At 43.0% G+C, this 21,016-nt stretch overlaps 1 protein-coding gene across 2 annotated transcripts in view; it reads right to left on the bottom strand.

Annotated features, from left to right (window-relative positions):
• Nucleotides 1–10,484, bottom strand: part of Dennd2c (DENN domain containing 2C) — a 46,460-nt gene extending 35,976 nt beyond the window's left edge. For both annotated transcript variants that reach the window (XM_051165577.1, XM_051165576.1), the window contains exons 1-4: nt 9,517–10,484; nt 7,864–7,994; nt 7,404–7,516; nt 4,113–4,283 (exon numbers count right to left, since the gene is read on the bottom strand). In XM_051165577.1, coding sequence (XP_051021534.1) covers nt 4,113–4,283; nt 7,404–7,516; nt 7,864–7,994; nt 9,517–10,328 — 1,227 coding nt within the window. In that variant the 5' untranslated portion in view covers nt 10,329–10,484. The remainder of the gene's footprint in view (nt 1–4,112; nt 4,284–7,403; nt 7,517–7,863; nt 7,995–9,516) is intronic.
• Nucleotides 10,485–21,016: the final 10,532 nt, after the last annotated feature.

Raw genomic sequence — 21,016 nt, 5'->3', positions numbered from 1 at the left:
CAAGATGGAGTCAGCCATTCTAATATCTAATAAAATAGGCTTTCAAACCAAAATTAATCAAAGGAGATGGGAAAGGATACTTCATACTTATCAAAGGAAAAATTCACCAAATGACATCTCTGCATCTATACCTCAAATGCAAGGGCACTTACATTCTTTTTTTTTTTTTTTTTTTTTTTAGATTTATTTATGGGGGGTTGGAGAAATGGCCCTCTTCTGGTGTGCAGGCAGTACACTGTATACATAATAAATAAATTTTTTTAAAAGATTTATTTATTATTTATACAGCATTCTGGCTGTAGGCCAGAAGAGGGTGCCAAATCTCATTACAGGTGGTTGTGCCACCGTGTGGTTGCTGGGATTTGAACTCAGGACCTTTGCAAGAACACATGGTGCTCTTAACCTCTGAACCATCTCTCCAGCCCCAGGCACTTATACTCTTAAAAGAAACATTACTAAAGTTTCAATCACATATGGAACCCCATATATTAATAGTGGGACGTCAACACCCACTCTCATTAATGAACAGGTCACCAAGACAGAAACTAAACAGAGAAATAATGAAGCTAACAGATGTTATGAATCAAAAGGACCTATCAGATATCTACAGAACATTCCGCCCAAACCTTCTTCTCAGCACCTCATAGAACCTTCTCGAAAATTGACCATATAGTAGGTCACAAAGCAAGCCTAAAGAGATACAAGAAAATTGAACTAACCCCTTGTATCTTATCAGATCACCATGGATTAAACCTGGACTTCAACAACAACAGAAATCTACAAACTAATGGAAACTGAACAACTCTAATTAATGATCACTGGGTCAAGGAAGAAATTAAAGACTTTCTAGAATTCAATGGAGGCACAACATACCCAAACTTATGGGACACAATGAAAGCAGTGCTAAGAGGAAAGTTCATAGTACTAAGTACCTTATAAAGAAATTGGAAGGGCGGTGGTGGCGCACACCTGTAATCCCAGCACTCGGGAGGCAGATGCTGGCGGATCACTGTGAGTTCAAGGCCAGCCTGACCTACAAAGTAAGTCCAGGACAGGCAAGCTACACAGAGAAACACGGTCTCAAAAAACCAAACAAGAAAAAGAAAAAAGAAATTGGAGAGATCTCAAACTAGCAATTGAAAAGCACACCTGAAAGCTCTAGAACAAAAGAAGCAAACACACTCAAGAGGAGTAGATGGCATGAAATAATCAAACTCCGGGCTGAAATCAATAAATTAGAAACAAAGAGAACAGTACAAAGAATCAACAAAACCAAGAGCTGATTCTTTGATTTTTGTTTTTTGGGGTTTTTTTTGTTTGTTTGTTTGGTTGGTTGGTTTTTGGAGACAGGGTTTCCTCTGTGTAGCCTTGGTTGTCCTGGACTCTTTTTGTAGATCAGGGTGGCCTCGAACTCACATCGATCCACCTGCCTCTGCCTCCCGATTGCTGGGATTAAAGGCATGCACCACCATGTCCAGCTCGAGCTGGTTCTTTGAGAAAATCAATAAGATAGACAAACCCCTAGCCAAACTAACTGAAAGGTAGAAAGATACTATCCAAGTTAACAAAATCAGCAGTGTAAAGGGAGACAAAGCAAGAGACACTAAGAGAAATGAAAATAATTCTTAGGTCCTATATCAAAAGCCTGTATTCCACAAAAATGGAAAGTCTAAACAAAATGAGCAATAGTTTTCACTTGAAATCAAGATCAGGTAAACACTTTAGATAGTACTATAGCCACTAAGGAAATAAAAGCAGGCATTAAAAGTTTTCTAATCCCTAAAATCCCAGGACCAAGTAGTTTTAGCTCATAATTCTACCAGATTTTACAAGAGTTAATACCAATAGCACAACACAGAAACAGAAGGAATATTGTCAAACTCATTCTTTAAGGTCACAGTCACCCTGATACTTAAACCACACAAAGACTCAACAAAGAAAGACAATGTCATATCAGTTTCCTTTATGAACACGGATGCAAAAATACTCAATAAACTACTCGCACACTGAATCAAGAACACATCATCCACCATGATCAGGCTTCATCCCAGGGATGTAGGGACAGTTCAATGTACCAAAATCCATCGATATAATTTACCATATAAACACACTAAAAGAAAAAAACTCCACATGATCATTTCATTAGATGCTGAAAAAGCCTTTGACAAAATCCAACATGCCTTCATGTTAAAAGTCTTGGAGAGACCAGGAATACAAGACACATACCTAAACATAGTAAAGGCTATATACAGCGAGCCTATAGCCAATTTACAGTTAAATGGAGAGAAACTTAAAGCAATCCCACTAAAATCAGGGACAAGACAAGGCTGCCCTTTCCACGTTTCTCTTCAATATAGTACTTGAGGTTCCAGCTAAAGCAGTATGAAAATACGGGAATCAAGGGGATAAAAATTGGAAAGGAAGAAGTCACAGTACCGCTATTCTCAGAAGAAAGAGTTGATCCTATTACTTGTTATTAGAAAGTGACTCAGATCAGCAGTGCATAAAACAGCACCAACCAGAAGGAAGTACCACAAAGTCTCCTCAGCTCTCTCTTGCTTGTCCTTTTGTGGTGCAGAAGACTGAACCCAGGGAGGGCCTCACACGAGTGGGACACCTGCTTTAACACTAAGTCACACACACTCCACACCCCCGATCCCCTCCCCCAACAGTGGCTAATTCCAGTTCAAGGGTCAGAAACCTTAAGCAGGATCCCTTAGGAGTCTGTACCCTTGCCCCATGCACACATGATCCGCTGTTCTGGAGTCACAGGAAGCTACAGTGAGTGCCAAAGTGATCTTCCTGAGGAGAAAGCTCCTGCAGGACGCCTGCCCCAGAGCAAGGGCAGGAAACAGACCAGAAAAATTAAATTACTTATGGAACACAAGATTTACTAAGAAACCAATCAGTAGTCACTAACCCAAGAAACAGCTGTGACTTTTGTCTTTGTTAAAGCCAGGTACAAAATGTGTGTGCTGAATGATATTTGTACTAATTCACCAGGCACTAGGAAGGGAAAAATATTCCAATGATCTGATTTCTTCATTATATATATTATCTGCCACTCTAGTGTGTCAATTCGCAAAACATCTTAATTAAACACAGATTTAAAAATATTTTTATGAGCCAGGCATGGTGGCGCACACTTTTAATCCCAGCACTCAGGAGCAGAAGCAGGTGGATTGATGTGAGATCGAGGCCAGCCTGGTCTACAAAGTGAGTCTAGGGCAGCCAAGGCTACACAGAGAAACTCTGTCTCGAAAACAAAACAAAACAAAAAAGAAAAAAGAAAAAAAAAAAAGACCAAACAAAACAAAATAAAGCCAAAAAATATTTTTATGTAACCGCATAAAAGTCTCTCCTAAAAGAAGATAAAGCTACAAGTAATGCATTTAAAAAATATATTCTGCTGCCAGGCACGATGGCACACACCTGTAATCCCAGCACTTGGGAACCAGAGGCAGAGAGATCTCCCTGAGTTTGAGGGCAGCCTGGTGCGTCCGGACAGCCAAAGCTACACAGAGAAACCCTGTCTCGAAAAACGAAAAACTAAAGAAAACAACAACAACAACAACCACCAATCTGTTTAGTAAAAGCTCCCATCAATATGGCGGAGGGGATGTTTGCTGCCTTGCCCTCCCTTGAGGGCAGGTCGTTTACTTCATTTACTTCATGTGATTTAGTGCCAAGTAACAGTCTGGTTTCCTTTTCTCCACCTCTGAATGGACATTTTAATCTTAATAAATGACACATATCTCATCATGACTGAAATTTGTAAGGTCCGGCACGAGACTGACCTCACTTTGGTACATAAAAGAGTGTGCATAAACAGACTTTCCCTTTGTTTGAGGCGCTGGCATTTCCTTAAGATAGGCAGCTGATGTCCAACCAAAGCCAAGATGACAGAGGATGAAGGTCTCTACCTGATGTCAAGTTTCCAATCCACAAAGAAAGTATGTCAAAAGCCATTTATGTAATTGCCTGACTGAGCAAAAATTAAAAACTCAAGGCTGCTTTGCAAAACTAATTCCAATGGATAAGTCCTAAATATTAAGTCTCCATTATTAAATGCTGGTGTAAAGTTTTAAGACTGAATGCACTGGACTCCTCACCCGCGGGAGATTTCTCTTCTTCCTGTGAGCCACTTCTCCAGCTCGGAAAAGTTTCCATTCAGTTAAGGTGACAGGCAAAGTGGTATCCTTCGTGAGTTTGGACCGCAAATATGCTTGAGAGTTCTTCAGTTCCATTGTCTTCCGCTGAAGGAGCTGGGGTTTGGGAGGAAGCTAAAACAGGAGACTCGTTGGTAAAGGAAGTTCTCTAGGTAATGCCTATGCTTTCAGACAAAGTCAAAGCTCCCCTGAAAAACGCTCATCTTGCCTTTAAACCCATCCCAAATGGGGATTCTGCAATTCTTTCTCGTCTTAGTCAGGTAGCTTCTCTGTTTTCTAATCCAAAATTCTACCCTGTGGCCTAACCAAATCTCCAAGGGATAAATAACAGCTCATCATCTCCACCAACTCTAAACAATGGGTCTCATTCAAAGCTTCCGGGATTGGGGAGGCAGCCCAGGCCACTGGCTGATATGAGCTTAGTGTGGAGTACAGGGAACCACAGAGAGCTGAAAAGCTCATGGCCTGCCTAAAGCATGGCTACTTAAGCCATGGGTTGTGACTTGGTAATGTGACTGTTGGGGTGATCTTTTTGTGCACTGTGTAAAGGCTTTCCTTCCTTCCAGTATTCAAATGCCGACTTTGGTATTGTAAGAATCACCTGTCTGCTGGGTGTGGCGGTGCACACCTTTAATTCCAGGGAGGCAGAGGCAGGTGGATCTCTGTGAGTTCCAGGCCAGCCTGGACTACAAAGTGAATCTAGGACAGCCAAGGCTACACAGAGAAAGCCTGTTTTGAAAACAAAACAAAAAAGAGTTGCCTGTGGCCAGGTGTGATGATGCACGCCTGTAATCCCAGAGGCAGGTGGATCTCTGTGAGGCCAGACTGGTCTACAAAACGAGTCCCGGAGAGCCAGGGCTTGTTACACAGAGAAAACAAACAAACAAACAAACAAAAGGAACTACCTGTCAGTGTTTTGTAAACATGTACTTCCCTCACCTTCTGATTTAATAAAGAGATGAACAGCCAATAGCAAAGGCCAGAAAGGGAGGCAGGACTTCCAGCAGAGATAGGAACTCTGGGAAGGAATCAGAGGTGGGAACTGTCGCCAATGCAGATTAACATAAAGGGGTTAATTTAGGTTAAATGCTAATTGGTGAACAAACTGAGGCTAATAAAAAGTCTCCATGTCATTATTTAGGAGTGAGCTGGTCAAAGAAAGTCCTATTCTAAAGCCAGGGCGTGGTAGCGCATGCCTTTAATCCCAGCACTCGGGAGGCAGAGGCAGGAGGATCACTGTGAGTTCAAAGCCAGCCTAGTCTATAAAAAGAGTCCAGGACAGCCAGGGCTACAGAGAAACCCTGTCTCCGAAAAAAAAAAAAAAAAAAAAAAAGTCCAATTCTATGTGACTGAATGGGGGAGGCTATTTTTAAAAAAAAAACAGCAACAATATAAAAAGTTTCTGAACAACCAACAACCAAGAAATAATTTAACTTTTAATCCCTGCACTCAGAGAGGCAGAGGCAGGTGGATCTCTATGAGTTCGAGGACAGCCTGGTCTACAAAGTGAGTCCAGGACAGCTAGGCAGCTAGGGCTGTTACACAGAGAAACCCTGTCCAGAAAACAAAAACAAATTAATTGAAATCCAGGCCATGAAGACTCTGAGGTGGTTTTGGCAGTGCTCACCTGTGAGCATGGTGTGACTGCACTGCAGCCTCGGCTCTGAGCACACAGCAGTGCCCTTTGCGCTGTGCTTGCTGTTGTGTCATTAGCATTAGCACACACCTGGCCCAGATGCAGGACTACTGCATGCTATAAACTGCAATATTTTCATCTCCTACGCTCAGTGTTCCTTCTGCCTTTGCAAGCATGATGGTTCAATTACAGAAAGCAAAGGTGTTCATATATTCCTGCTCTTGTGCCTAAGCATGTGTCTAGTGTGTAGATTTTACTGTGCTAGAATACTTAACTTTAAAGTTGCTATTTCAGTCGACAGCTTAAGTTTCATAAAAATCATTAAATGATGGGGCTGCAGAAATGCCTCAATTCAATCTTAAGAATGTTTATTGCTCTCGAGAGGACCTAGGTTCAGTTCACAGCAGCCATGTTGGGCAGCTCACAACAGTCTGTCCCTTTATCTCCAGGGAACCAGATCCGGCTGGCATCCAAGGACACCTGCATTCATATGCACATACCCACAGGCACATGATACACACTTCTAAACATAATAAAAAATCTTAAACATCCTTAAAGGAATGTTGGCTTTGGATTAGGGCAACGTTTTCCATTTTTGAAATAGCTGTAAACTTCTGTCATTCTGTACTACAGCACTGAATATGCAGCAAAGATTCAATCCTTTTGGGGGGAGTTGGGGAGATGGAGGCAAGGTTGAGAAAGAGTTCCCCTATGTAGCCTTGGCTGATCTGGAGCTCGCTATGTAGGCCAGGCTTGCCTCAAATGCACAGAGACCCACCTACCACACTCTCAGCCAGGATTAAAATCTTTATGTAAAAATAAGTTCACCCATCTCATTAAAATGCATATTTGTTCTTTTGTCTTTAATAAATGGTAAAATTTTATGTTATGCATAAAAATGTTATAAAATATATTTTTTATGCTTTATTGTCAACAAAGGTTTAATTTATATACTGATTACATACCTATATATCTGTGGTCCTGTAAATATTTCTTGGGCAGATAGGTGTAGTGTCACAGAACTTTAATCCCAGCACTCTGGAAACAGAGGCAGGTAATCAAGGCCAGCCTGGTCCACAGAGTGAGTTCCAGACAGCCAGGGTTACATATTGAAACCCTGCCTCAAAAAAAAAAAAGTTTTTTTTCCTTTGGGTAAAAAGGGGTTGCAAATAGAAATGTTTAAGGAGCTCTGTCTAAACTTATTTATATTAAATTATTTTTGAAATACTAAGATTACCCAACCAGTAGCAAAGCAAATAAATTTTAAAAAGAAACCAGCATACCATCTTTAAAACAAAACAAAGCACCCTCACTATCAATAAAATCTACAGGCCAGGCATTGTGGCGCACGCCTTCAATCCCAGCACTTGGGAGGCAGAAGCTGGCAGATCTCTGTGAGTTCAAGGCCAGCCTGGTCTGCAAAGAGAGTCCAGACCAACCAAGGCTACCCAGAGAAATCCTATCTCCAAAAACCAAAAACACAAACAAACACATCTACATCTCAGAGCCTCTTAGTTTGGGCCCCAGTTAAAGCCCCCGTAACCTTCTATATGGATCATACAGAGTCTAGTGCTCTTCGGTGGAGCCTCTGGTTATACCTTGGGAGCTCTGAAGGCGCTCTTAGCAGGTGGCAGCCTCCACGCCGAAGGGGATCTCCAAATGGGGAACGACTGCACTGGAATATCTTCATAGGGGTTTTCCTTGGCTGGATCTTTAAGAATCAGATGAACACCACTTAGAGAAACAATAATTAAGTGGGAACGGTGACTGTAACTAAGATGGCAAGAGCAATGGTGTGTTAATTTTATGCATCACTCCAATGGTCAACCAAGCTAAAGTACTTTCAAAACGTTATACTGTAAACATTAATTCTCAACGGAGTCATCCATTATAGTGACTGTAATACTCATTAATGATGAAAACATTTATACATACCGAGTGTTTCCATGTTAGAAAAACAAAGTTAAAACAAGGTATGTTTGATTATAAAAGGCCACTGTACAATGAGAGGCATCACCACCTATGCATTAAATTGAATGGCAAAGCCTGGGCACCTACATATGATATCCTCATAGATATTGTCCTCAGACTGTGTGTAGTAAAGTGCAGAGCCAGCATTTCTTCCAAGTTCCTCATGAATCTTCCGTGAGTTCCGAAAGTGCTGAATATCTTCAAATTCAAAAGATTTCCTAAAGAACAGAGATAGGTGTTACAGTCACACCTACAAAAACTGTGACCTCTAAATGATAAGAGAACACAGACAGAAACTGAAAAGACTTGTGTATAAAATTACAAAGATGGCTGGCTGTGGTGGTGTACGCCTTTAATCCCAGTACTTGGGAGCCAGAGGCAAATGGATCTCTGTGCGTTTGAGGACACTCTGTTTAACATAGTGAGTTCTAAGATAGATAGTGCTACAACCCTAACTCAAAAATATTTTTTTATTTTTCATTACAAAAATGTTTTTGGGTTTGTTGTTGTTGTTGTTGTTTTTCAAGACAGGGTTTCTCTGTGTAGCCTTGGCTGTCCTAGACTCACTTTGTAGACCACTGGCCTCAAACTCATAGTGATCCGCCTGCCGCTTCCTACGGCCTGCGATCAAAGGCATGTGCCACAAAAATGATTCTTTATCAGAGATCTAAGAATAAAAGTAACTGAAACCACAGGGCTTGAACTGTTCACTTTTATGTTCATCACTAGACTTTTTACTCCTAATTAACATCTATTTTTATGGGCCTGGTGGTGGTACCTTTAACACCAACACTCTTGAGGCAGAGGCAGGTGGATCACTGTGCGTTCAAGGCCAGCTTGGTCTATAAAGCAAGTTCCAGGACAGCCAGGGTTACACAGAGAAAGCCTGTCTAAAAACAAAACAACATTTGTTTGTTTGGTTTTGTTTGGTTTTTTGTTTTGTTTTGTTTTGTTTTTAGAGACAGGGTTTCTCTGTGTAGCCTTGGCTGTCCTGGACTCACTTTGTAGACCGGGCTGGCCTCGAACTCACAGTGATCGTCTGCCTCTGCCTCCCGAGTGCTGGGATTAAAGGCATCGCCATCATGCCTGGCCAAAACAAAAATTGTGTAAGTATGGATTTCTATATACCACTTGTGTGCCTGGTGCCCACAGATGCCAGAAGAGGGCATCATATCCCCTAGAATTGAAGTTACAGATGGTTATAAGCTGTCATGTGAGTGCTGGGAATCAAACCTAGGTCCCTGGAAGAGCAGCCAGTGCTCTTACCTACTTAGCCATCTCTCCAGCCCCATGAATTACTCCCTAATTAAAAGAGAGTCTGAGGCCAACATGTCCTAAATCAAGTCAAAGAATGCACCTGCCTATCTAAAAGCTCTTTTGGTGGTTATGCAAGGGGATAAGACAGTGCCTTGCTATGGAGGCTAAGTTGTTAAGTCATTATGCAGCTCAGGCTAACTTCAGAGCTGTGGTGATCCTCCTGCCTCCCTTCCTGACAATGGGAATACAGATATGCACCACCCCACCCCGCCTTAGGATTCTTGAAGATGCTGCCTGGAGAGTTTTGGATGCTCTTAGGTGGTAGAACATTGCAAGTATTTCCTATATGTCTGCGCTTGGCTTTCTCCTCCTACTTTCCCTCCATGCTTCTGACATCCCTGTGCTCAGCTGCATCCAAGGTGGGAAATGAGGCTTGGATCAAAGGCAAAACAGCTGGAGAAGCATGTCCTGATGATCACATACCTTTTGGATCTCCCTCTGATCTTCCCACCATATTTCTTTGGTTCGGGTTCCTGAGAAGAGGCCAAAGAAGACTCCGCACAGGAATTATTTTCACAGTACTTTTGGTCACAGTTTCTTTCTTTATATGGCACGCCACCAGATTCAGATACATATCTGAATGTCCTGCGGGGTTTGGGCAGAGGATTTATAGAGGGTCCACATTCCTGCCCCTCTGGCTCACAATAAATATTTTCCAAGCTCTTGGTTATTCCATAAGAACTATCCAGAACTCTGAAATCTGGTTCTTTTTCTGTAGAGTCACAAGGAACTAAAGCCAAATTTAAGACTTTATCTGGAGGAAGCGTCTCTATGCTTTTCCACAGTATCTGTGAGGTATACAAGTTTCCTGGAGGTAAGGAAGTCTCTGGACCCTTCCCAGAGACAGCTTGCCAGCGTTCAATCTGTTTGACCCGAGCACACACCCAGCTGGAGTCTGGCTCGGTTTCTGAGGGGTGCGCATCTTTACACTCTTGCCGCTCGCTCTCATCCTCACTTTGATCACGGCTTTTGGCGTCTGCATTCCTAGGTAAACACCCATTCTGAGACTGGCTCCTTTCCTCACCAGTGGGGCACTTATGAGAAGGACTCTCTTGGTGGCAGTAATTATACCGCACTCCAAAGTCCTTGGGGTGAAGCTTGGCTGGCTTAGTTTCACCGTTAGCTCTTCCTTCCCACTGGGAAATCTTTTGTTTGATGTTTTTGCAGTGGCTTCTGGACAGGGTCTGAACAGCGGACCGAGTAAAGCCAGCATCCATGTTCCCAGAGGGACGCATGACAAGTGATGAAGCTCAGAAAGGTGCCATTACAAGTTAGCTGGGAAATGCTGTATTCTTTGTCTTGTCAGAACTAAAATGATTCCAGTATTCTCCTTCCATGTTTAACTTAGAGGTATCTTGTTAAAAATAACAAATCTTCATCGCTGATTTTTGTTGAAAAGAGCTACAGCCGCATCATGAATGAGCCTATCAAAATGAGACAAGAATAATGACATAGTTTCAGGATTTCTTACTTTAAACTCCACTGATCACGGCCCACCAAGCACTAAATAATTTACATAGAATTTGTAAAAAAAATGTGCCTATAACTCAACTCCATGAAGTCAGTCTTACTAAGAAAACATTTCTGGCGCTGCCAGCTTTAATATTCAGCTATACTTTTCTTTTCAGCTATACTTAATACTCTGCAAAATACAAGCTTTATTTTATAACGAATTGATTCTTTTTTGTGTATGCGGTACTAGCGCCCAACCCCAGGGCCTTATGCATGCTAGGCAAGCGCTTTATCACACAACTCCAACCCACAAATCTATTCTTCGTGGAACTTCCTTTTAATGAAACAAGGACCAATGTAATATTACAAAAATCATATAAAGGCTGGGCATAGTGGTGCATACCTTTAATCCTAGCACTCAGGAGGCAGAGGCAGAAAATCTCCATGAATTCCAGGCCAGCCTGGTCTACAGAGTGAGTTCCAGGACAGCCAGGGCTACACAGTGAGACCCAGTCTTGGAAACAAGCAAAACAGAAAAGCACACAGAAGCAGAACTGCATCCAGTAGCTAAAAAGTCTATTTACAGGTCTAGACAGGAACCAATCCACAAACACATCAGTAGCAATTTCCTCCTCTTGTCTTCTGTTACTAGGCAATATTAGCCCACCACATATCCTTATTTCAGCTGACCTGTTAGCAACACAGGAATTCACCGGCTGCCTAAGAGACTGAATCCAAAGGTGACCGTTTTCTTGTGCCTCGCTGGTTTGCCACATCTCTACCACCACATCCTTGACTCAGATCAGCACAGTCACTTTCTCATCCTTCCTTCCACAGAGCTTCGGTCACTCGGCTCCTTAACCACTTCCTCAGATGTGAAGACTGGCTGAAACCCTTCCTGCCACTAAGCAGAGGCCTGCGCTCCCATCCTGCCCCACGCTGGTTATAAATAGCAATCAATTCAAACTTCCTGAGGCAGGTCATCCTTCCTCCTGCTTCATCTGTGTGGCCTGATTAACTAGCAGGAAACTATATTAGCCGGGCTCTGAAGCACAGCTGACCCAAACTTGACTGTATGTGTGTACACACACACACACACACACACACACACACACACACACACACACACACACACACACACACACACACACACACACACACAGATCCGCATACCCCACCCCCCTACACACACACATTTACTCTTGCCATAGAAACTGCTCTTCGGGACTTCCACAGCTTTCATTTAAATCATGTCCACAAGTTTTTAAAATAAGTTTTCCTACTGTATGCTCATTGTACAGCCCAGTTTCTTGTGACATTTCCATACACATTTCTAAAGTACTTGAAGCACACTCACCCACTACCACTCTTTCTTATTTGCACCCCCAAAACCTCCCCTACTCTAGTTTCACGCCCTCCACTTCGCCTATAGCTTCCACATTAAGGAGATCATGTGATGTTTGTCTTTATGGGCATTCTTACAAGTCTGTAGGAAAATCAGCTTTGCCAGAAAAGAAAATCTGGTCTGACCAAAAAAATAAAAATAATAAATAAATAAATAAATAAACTCAAGTGGGTGAAAAAAATCATAACAACCAAAACCTCAAAGAAGACCTGTGTGTGTGTGTGTGTGTGTGTGTATGTGTGTGTATCTGTGTGTGTGTCTGAATCTCACTCTGGAGCCCAGACTGGTCTCCTAGTTACAATCCTCCTGCCTAGCCTCTGGAACACTGGATCATAGGCATGAGCGCCCAGCAAGAGCCCTGATGAAGCACTAACCCAGAAGCATGACAGCGCATCCAGCTACTGCTGAGCAAGACTCCAAACATCCTTTTCTTGCCTACTGACATTTGAGTTTCCTTCATTATGGACAAAATGGGTCTGGCTTCTGAAAGTCTTCCATTCTGATTAACATGGGTAAAGCTAAGAAGAAAGTGAAAACTTTCAGAGCTACAAAAATTCTTTAAACCTGAAATTTTAACTGGCAACAAATGAGTAAATCTGTATATTTATACCCAAATATAAATGATATACAAAAAAAAAAGATATACAAAATGGTGTTGAAGTGGCAGCAGGTGGCAATAGAAGAGAAATTCTACTTGTTCACCTCATGTGCTTTCAAAATGTGAATAAAGTACTTGAAAATAAAGTTTAAAGTCAAGTGTGGGAATGTGGCGTGTAATCTCAGCCTAGGGTGCAGCAGGGCCCTGAATGAGGGGATCTCTAAGCTACAGAAAGATTCTGTCTTAATAGAAAACACACAAGTTTTGGCGCCTTTTAACTACATTTATGACTGCACCGATAATACAAACAAAACAACTTTTATAGCTAATTTCACAGTTCTAATATTCCTTTTTGTAAAATTGAAGATTCTATATTTTTCTTTTTGGTTGTTCTATAGGCCGGGCTGGCCTGGACTGGGATTGCAGGTGTAAACCACTGGCTTCCAGATTAGTCTGCTCCTTCTGTAATACGACTTGTCTATTCGTACATACAGATTATTTGTGTTTTTTTTTTTGAAATTTTTTTTATTAATTTATTCATATTACATCTCGATTGTTAGCCCTTCCCCTGTTTCCTCCCATTCTTCCCTCCCTCCCATTTCTCTCCTTCTCCCCTCCCCTATGTCTGTGACTGAAGGAGACCTCCCCCCCTATATATACTCTCAGAATATCAAGTCTCTTCTTGGTAACTTGCTATCCTTCCTCTGAGTGCCACCAGGTCTCCCCATCTGGGGGACATGGTCAGAAAAGGGACACCAGAGTTCGTGTGAGAGTCAGATCTCACTCTCCACTCAACAATGGAGAATATCATGTTCGTCGGCTAGGTCTTGGTAGGGGTTCGAAGCTTACTGCCTATATTCTCCTTGGCTGGTGCCTTAGTTTGAGGAGGACCCCAGGACCCAGATCTGCCTGTCATAAAGTTCTTATTGTAGGTTTCCAGGACCCTGTGGGTCCTACTATTTCCTCTTTCTTCCATGCTACTCTTGCCTAAAGTCTCAATCGGATATCCTCTCCTCTGACCCACTTTCTTGGTAAGTAAAGATTTTCATGGTACGTATCCCTTGGACTAGTGTTTTGATATAAGTGAGTATATACCGTTTGTCTCTTTTTGTTTCTGGGTGAACTCACTCATTATGATAATTTCTAGATCAATCCATTTGTCCACAAATTTCGGGAATTCCTCGTTTTTAATAGCTGAGTAGTATTCCATCGTGTAAATATACCACAGTTTCTTAGTCCATTCTTCTACTGAGGGACACTTAGGCTGTTTCCATGTTCTGGCTATTATGTATAGAGCAGCTATGAACATGGTTGAGCATATGTCCCTGTTGTGTGGTAGGGCATTTTCTGGGTATATTCCAAGGAGTGGGATGGCTGGGTCTTGAGGAAGCCCTATTCCCATTTTTCTGAGAAAGCGCCAGATAGCTTTCCAAAGTGGTTGTACTAGTTTGCATTCCCACCAGCAATGAAGGAGTGTTCCTCTCTCTCCACATCCTCGCCAACATGTGGTGTCATTTGAGTTTTTCATACAGCTTATTTGTATGGTCCCATTAAAAATAAGCAACTAACGTGTCAAACAGAACTTGCCGCAGACGTCTCATATTCTGAGCCATCTCCTTAGTATTTCTTCCCTATGTCTCTCCCACGCTGCAAGAACCTTCAGCGCCTGTTTGCAAGCCTCCTGTCCTAAGCTCCCCTATGAACAGATCCTCCTCCCATAAATGCTGGGCAGTTCTCAAGGTCTCTTCCAACCTTCATCTTTTTAAAAAGTCTCAAAGTGCAGCCAACTTAACTCACATTTACCACAGATTGCTTTTCAATCTCGCTTAAAGAGTCTTATAGAAGCGCATGCACTGAGAACACCTGACAGTTTAAATGTTCTTAAAAGTACAAGAGCCAACAGCTTCTATAGCTATTAAAGACCACGATGTCAGGCAGGACCCAAAGGAGAAGGCATGGTTCAGGATGGTCACAGTGAGCGATCGCACAGGAGACACAGCAGTTGTCCACAGTAGAAAAGCAGAAATGTGCAAATCAAGTTAAAGTACAAAATAGAACGTTTGGAGGGGATTTTAAACCAGGTCCCTTTGCTTTTATTTTCTGTTGTTTTCCAGTGTTTTTACTTGTATCAAATAAATACATTAAATGCAGTTACCAGCTTAAAATATCATGTGTGTTCACCATATTAAAGGAAACCAATCTGAACCCAGTTGGGAAACTTAAACTCTCCTTGGACAACAGAATACAGATGCTCAACCTACTAAATCACAGGCAAGTTTCTTCAAATCCTAATTAAGTGGACAAACCTGCCATAATAACCGAGAACTTTTTTTCCTTTTCTTATTTTTCCCACATATATGGGTATGGCCAGTTGTGATACATGGAGTCCTCAATTGCTCTCCACTTGAGTACTTACTGAGGCAGGTTTCTCACTTGAATGTGGAGCTCACCCACTCAGCTAGTCTAGCTTGCTCGCCTGCTCCAGGGATCCCCATCTTCACCTCCAAAGTACTGGAATTACAGGCTGGACATACACCTGCCTAGCATTTACACGCATACTGGGACCAGAACTAAGTTCCTCATGCTTGCTAAGCAAGCATTTTTCCCTAGAGCCATCTCTCAAGCTCCAATTTAGACCACCCTAAAAGTTGACTCACTAAGGGGCAAAATGGTTAATTTTATGATATATAAATGTTACCTCAGTTAAAAAGAAACTAATGAAAAGACCAGTGAAACTCACCTGTAGACATGATGGACTGGACTCACATCACCTGTGTAGCTACAAAACTATACAGAAGACCAGGGCTTTCAGATACTATGTAACAGGCACACAGGGCCCTGTGTTCTCCCTGGAGACACTCTGTTAACAGCAGCAGGAGCTGGGGAGCCAAAACAGGGTGTGGAAACCTTGCTAGGTTGAAGATAAAGAGACTGGAGTCTGAAAAGGTTAAAGCAAACAGAACTTTGGAGGCAGTTACCAGAAAAAGTGGGAGGGATAGGGACAGCTCCCACAATTTACACAGGCCCCTCTGGAGCCCTGGTTAAGACTGTGCTGCAAATGCAGAGGAAATCAACAACATACAAGCAAAGCAGAACCAGGAGGAAACTGTCAGCTGACCAGCCCAGGGCAGCCAGCAACAGGAGGGTCCCTGGAGAGAGGGCTTGCTGGATAGCCTAGCTATATCAATGAGCCCAGGCTCATGACAGGCTCTGTTTCAAAAAATAAGTTGAGGGACTAGAGAAAAGGCTCGGTGGTTAAAAGCACTGACTGCTCTTCTAGGGGACCTGGGTTCAATTCCTAGCACCCACCTGACTGCTCACACCATCTGTAAGTCCAGTTTCAGGGGATCCAATGTTTCTTGTGGCCTCTGCAGGCAGCAGACACACACTTGGTACACAGATAGACACACTGGCAGACTATCCATGTAAATAAAATTAAAACAAGATTTAAAAAAAAAAAAAAGCTATAGTAATCCTGACAGTGTACACTAGTGACAGGCAACAGATGGACCAGTACAGGTCAGAGTCTGGATAGACTGTCAGAAGGAAGGGAAAGAAAATCCTTCAGGCGTCACTGGGACAAATGGGTACTGACACAGGAAAAACACAGTCACCCCCAGCATTTCAGAAACTAATTGGAAGTATATCACAAATCCAAACATTAAGAGTTAAAACTATAAACTTTAGGGGAAAAGGAACAGGAAAAAAATCCTCCCTGTTTTTTTTTTTTTAAACTCAAACTACTTAATCGCAGATCTACTATTCCTAAAAGTTGAAAAATATTTCAACTTTATTTATTTGTTTATTTTATTTTATTTTATTTATTGTTTTGTTTTTTTCAAGACAGGGTTTCTCTGTGTAACCCTGGCTGTCCCGGAACTCACTCAGTAGACTAGGCTGGGATTAAAGTTTATGCCCAGCATGGTTTGTGTGTTTGTTTATTGGTTTTTTTTTTTTTTTTCCTTCATGAACTATAAGGAAAAAACTTAAATTAGATTTTATGAAAAAATTAAAACCCTTAGCTCATCTAGAAATGTATACTCACAGAGGCACAAACACACCTGCATACACACACACTCTGTCTCTCATACACTCTCTCACACTGTCACCCCTCCTCCCCCCCTCTCTCAAACACACACATGAAGGAGAGATAAACCTGTTTTTGATATGGTCCCAAGTGTGGGATGGGGAACAGCCTTGTGAGAAAAGGTGAGGTTATCCACTAGAAGACAAACCACCTCATGCGGGAGCTTGATTGTTGCCAGCTGAAAAGATCCCATGACCAGACTCTGGAAGGAGATATATAAATGAGCCCACCACTGGCGGGAGGGGCGGGGGCTTTGGAGACTTGGGATAGTTTTGGCTGTTCATTGCTCCACTTGGAGATGCTCCTAGAGAGAACCACTCGAGGGAAGGCTTTGGGGCTCCGGCTCCTGCTGAGGTTCCAGGTTCTGGTTACTCCAGGTTCTAGCAGAAGAAATCCTGCTGATTACGCCAGGAGAATCATTCCTCGGAACAGATATCCTTACAATTTTGTTATTGTATTCTTTAATCCTCTTTTCCTATTGTTCCGGTTAGTCGGGTTATAAGGGACATACACTCGATTAATAAGTTCGTAATAAAATATATTTGTTAAGAAAAAAGTAGCCTGCCTACACACACACACACACACACACACACACACACACACACACACACACTGAACTTGAATCCTGGACACATCATCAATCACAGCTGAGTGAGTCAAAACCACAGTAAAGCCGGGCAGTGGTGGCACACGCCTTTAATCCCAGCACTCGGGAAGCAGAGGCAGGTGGATCTCTGTGAGTTCCAGGACAGCCTGGTCTACAAAGTGAGTCCAGGACAGCCAGGGCTACAGAGAAACCCTGCCTTGAACAACAAAACGCGCGCGCGCGCGCACACACACACACACACACACACACACACACACACACACACACCAAAACATGGGAAAGATGAGACTTTACAAACGACTTACAATAAGCACATGAGAAAATTCACACCACTGGTTACCACTGCATAACCCTTCAGCAGGGCTATGCCCTGAAACTCTCAACGATGGTGACAGAACACCATACAACCTCCTCGGAAAACAGCTGAGAGTTTCTTACAGGATTCAGGCACGACCACCACACACACAAGCACCTCCACTAGCGGACTCTGGATAAAAGGGACAAATGGGCTCGCAAAGGCTCTCACACAGATATTCCGAGCAGCTTCACTGATGAGAGCCTCACACTAGAACACCTGAACACACAGACACAGCCATGCGGCAATGAAATGGAGCAATGCAATGTGAGTATGCATGGCAACCTGCACACACCCTAGTCTGCTTTCCGTCACTGTGAGAAACACTTGACCAAAAACAACCAGAGGGGGAAAAGGCTTATTTCATATTACAGCTCACAGTCCATCAGGAACAGAAGTTAAGACAGGAACTCTAGGAAAGAACTGAAACAGAGACCGAGGAGTAATACTGCTTACTGGCTTGCTGGCTAAGTTTGCTCAGCCAGCTTTCCTATACAACCCAGGACCACCTGCCAAGAGAGGAGCCACCCACAGTGGGTTGAGCCTTTCCATATCAATTGTCAGTCAAAAAAAATGCCTCCGAAGAGTGCATAGGCAGATCTGATGGCGCATTCCCTCAATTAAGGGTCTCTCGTCGCAAGTGCCTGGCTTGTATCAAGTTGACAATAAACTATTAAGCTCAATATATTTGTTTAAAAAATCATACAGAAACAAAAGTGACTTCAATTAAATCAGGGTTCATAACAGCCAAAACTGATATTCACAGGGAGAAAGCATGTCAGTGTGGTTGTCAACAGCAACTGACCACAGAAGACTGAGGTAATTTCTGCAGTGACAAAAATATGTATGTTGATAGAATGGGGAGTTATATAAATGAATATACTTGTCAAAATTTATTTATAGTACTTTTAAAATAAGTATATTTAACCATATAAAAAACGAAGTAAGTATTCTGTGAAGTTTTTATGCATTTTTGCTCTTAATATGAGAAAAAAATGCCTTTTTTTTTTTTTTTTTGAGATGGGAGTCACATTTAGGCAGGCTCCCATTGCTATGCTCAGTAGTCTTGCCTCAGTTGGCCAGATATGAGGCATTTGTCACAATGCCTTATATTCACCGACTTTTAAAATGTTTGAGGTTGCCGGACGTGGTGGCGCACGCCTTTAATCAACAGCACTCAGGAGGCAGAGGCAGGTGGGATTGCTGTGAGTTTGAGGCCAGCCTGGTCTACAAAGTGAGTCTAGGACAGCCAAGGCTACACAGAGAAACCCTGTCTTGAAAAACCAAAAAATAAAATAATAAAATAAAATGTTTGAGGCAGCTATTAAGTTAAAAATGTCATATGCCTGTCGTCTCAGCATTGGGAGATAAAGGTGTATCAGGAGCTTATGGCCAGCCTTGGCTATGTACTGAATTTGAGGCTAGCCTGGGTTACTTTGATAGCCTTGTCTCAAAAGGCCAAAAAATATAAAAACCAAACCATGCCAAAACAAACAAACCAAAACAAAACAAAAATCTAAACATAAACCTGCTGTTTAGCTGTGGAGATGGCTTGGAGGGTAAGGTGCTGAACAAGCGTGAGGACGTGAGTTCAGAGTCCAGCATCTGGGTAAAGCTGGGTGCAGCTGAATGGACCCCTAAGCCCAGGCCTGGGGATGTGGGAGGGTAGAGGCAGGAGAACGGCTGGAGCTGGCTGGGCAGCCAGACTAACTAGAAAAACAAACAAAAAAAACAAAAACCCTGAGCTCCAGGTTTAGTGAGAGGTATGTCTCAAGGGAGTAAGGCGAGTGATAAAGCAGAGAGCCAACATCCTCCTCCGGCCTCAACACTCATACACTCAAGTGCACATTCAAGTGTGAGCATGCACTCACACACACACAGACACACACACCTCCCTGACACTTACATATCCCCCTCTCTCACACACGAAAACATTTCTCTAAGGCACACACAAGCATACACCTCTTCCACACACCTCTCTCAGGTACACACACCCACACCTCTCTCACACAATATACACATCCCCCCCCCCCCCCGTGCTTACACATCCCCCCCCCGTGCTTACACATTTCTCTCTCCCTGTCTTACACACACACCTCTGTCGCACACACACAGCTCACTCACACACATCATCATCATCATTTGTGCAGTAGCGTCAGTACTAAGCAGTGTCATGCATGTAACCTGCCCCTTTCCTCCTCATGGCAGCCTTTGCACCCATGGCACACAGCTTTATAGACAGATACCAAGCACAGAGGAGTGAGCGAACTGCCCGAGTTAGAACCCCAAGTTCCTTTCTTCCTTTATTCAACAGCCACTACTAAAAACAAAAGCAATTTCACCATTTTTTCTTCTGCTACAGCCAAAGTTGCTGAACAAGAAGACTAAGCTTCCTGCATTTGGATCCTTAAAGGAAAACACTCCCAGTATCAAATCTAAAGGAAATGGTCTCCCCTCTGTTGAAAGTACAGCTCCTCAGAATATCAGCCACTGTTCTTCTGAGCTCACAAAAAATATAGCAAAAATTATTCAATAGAGCTAACAGACTTGTTGCTGTGATCAATGAATGGCACCCTGGAGCCCATTTGAGTACCTTGGAGACCAGCTAATGACCTCGGAGACCACCTGACTGCCTTGGAGACCACCTGACTACCTTGAAGACCACCTAACTACCTTGGAGACCACCTGACTGCCTTGGAGACCAGCTAATGACCTTGGAGATCACCTGACTACCTTGGAGACCACCTGACTGCCTTGGAGACCACCTGACTGACTGCCTTGGAGACCACCTGACTGACTACCTTGGAGACCACCTGACTGACTACCTTGGAGACCACCTAACTATCTTGGAGACCACCTGACTGCCTTGGAGACCACCTGACTGACTGCCTTGGAGACCACCTGACTGACTACCTTGGAGACCACCTGACTGACTACCTTGGAGACCACCTAACTATCTTGGAGACCACCTGACTACCTTGGAGACCAGCTAATGACCTTGGAGACGACCTGACTGCCTTGGAGACCACCTGACTACCTTGGAGACCATCTGACTACCTTGGAGACCATCTGACTACTTTGGACACCACCTAACTACCTTGGAGACCACCTGACTACCTTGGAGACCATCTGACTACCTTGGAGACCACCTGACTACCTTGGAGACCAGCTAATGACCTTGGAGACCAGCTAATGACCTTGGAGACCACCTGACTACCTTGGAGACCACCTGACTACCTTGGAGACCAGCTAATGACCTTGGAGACGACCTGACTGCCTTGGAGACCACCTGATTACCTTGGAAATCACCTGATGACTTTTGACAAAACCTCCATAAACCTCAATTTTTCACACAGCCTCATTGCTTGGAGAGCACAGGAAATTATGGATTTACAAAGGCTTCACATTTGTAATGAATC

Source organism: Acomys russatus, chromosome 23, assembly GCF_903995435.1.
Source record: "Acomys russatus chromosome 23, mAcoRus1.1, whole genome shotgun sequence".
Classification (NCBI taxonomy): Eukaryota; Metazoa; Chordata; class Mammalia; order Rodentia; family Muridae; genus Acomys; species Acomys russatus.
The sequence above is the reverse complement of the archived record's forward strand: the minus strand, read 5'-3'. Positions and strand labels throughout refer to the sequence as shown.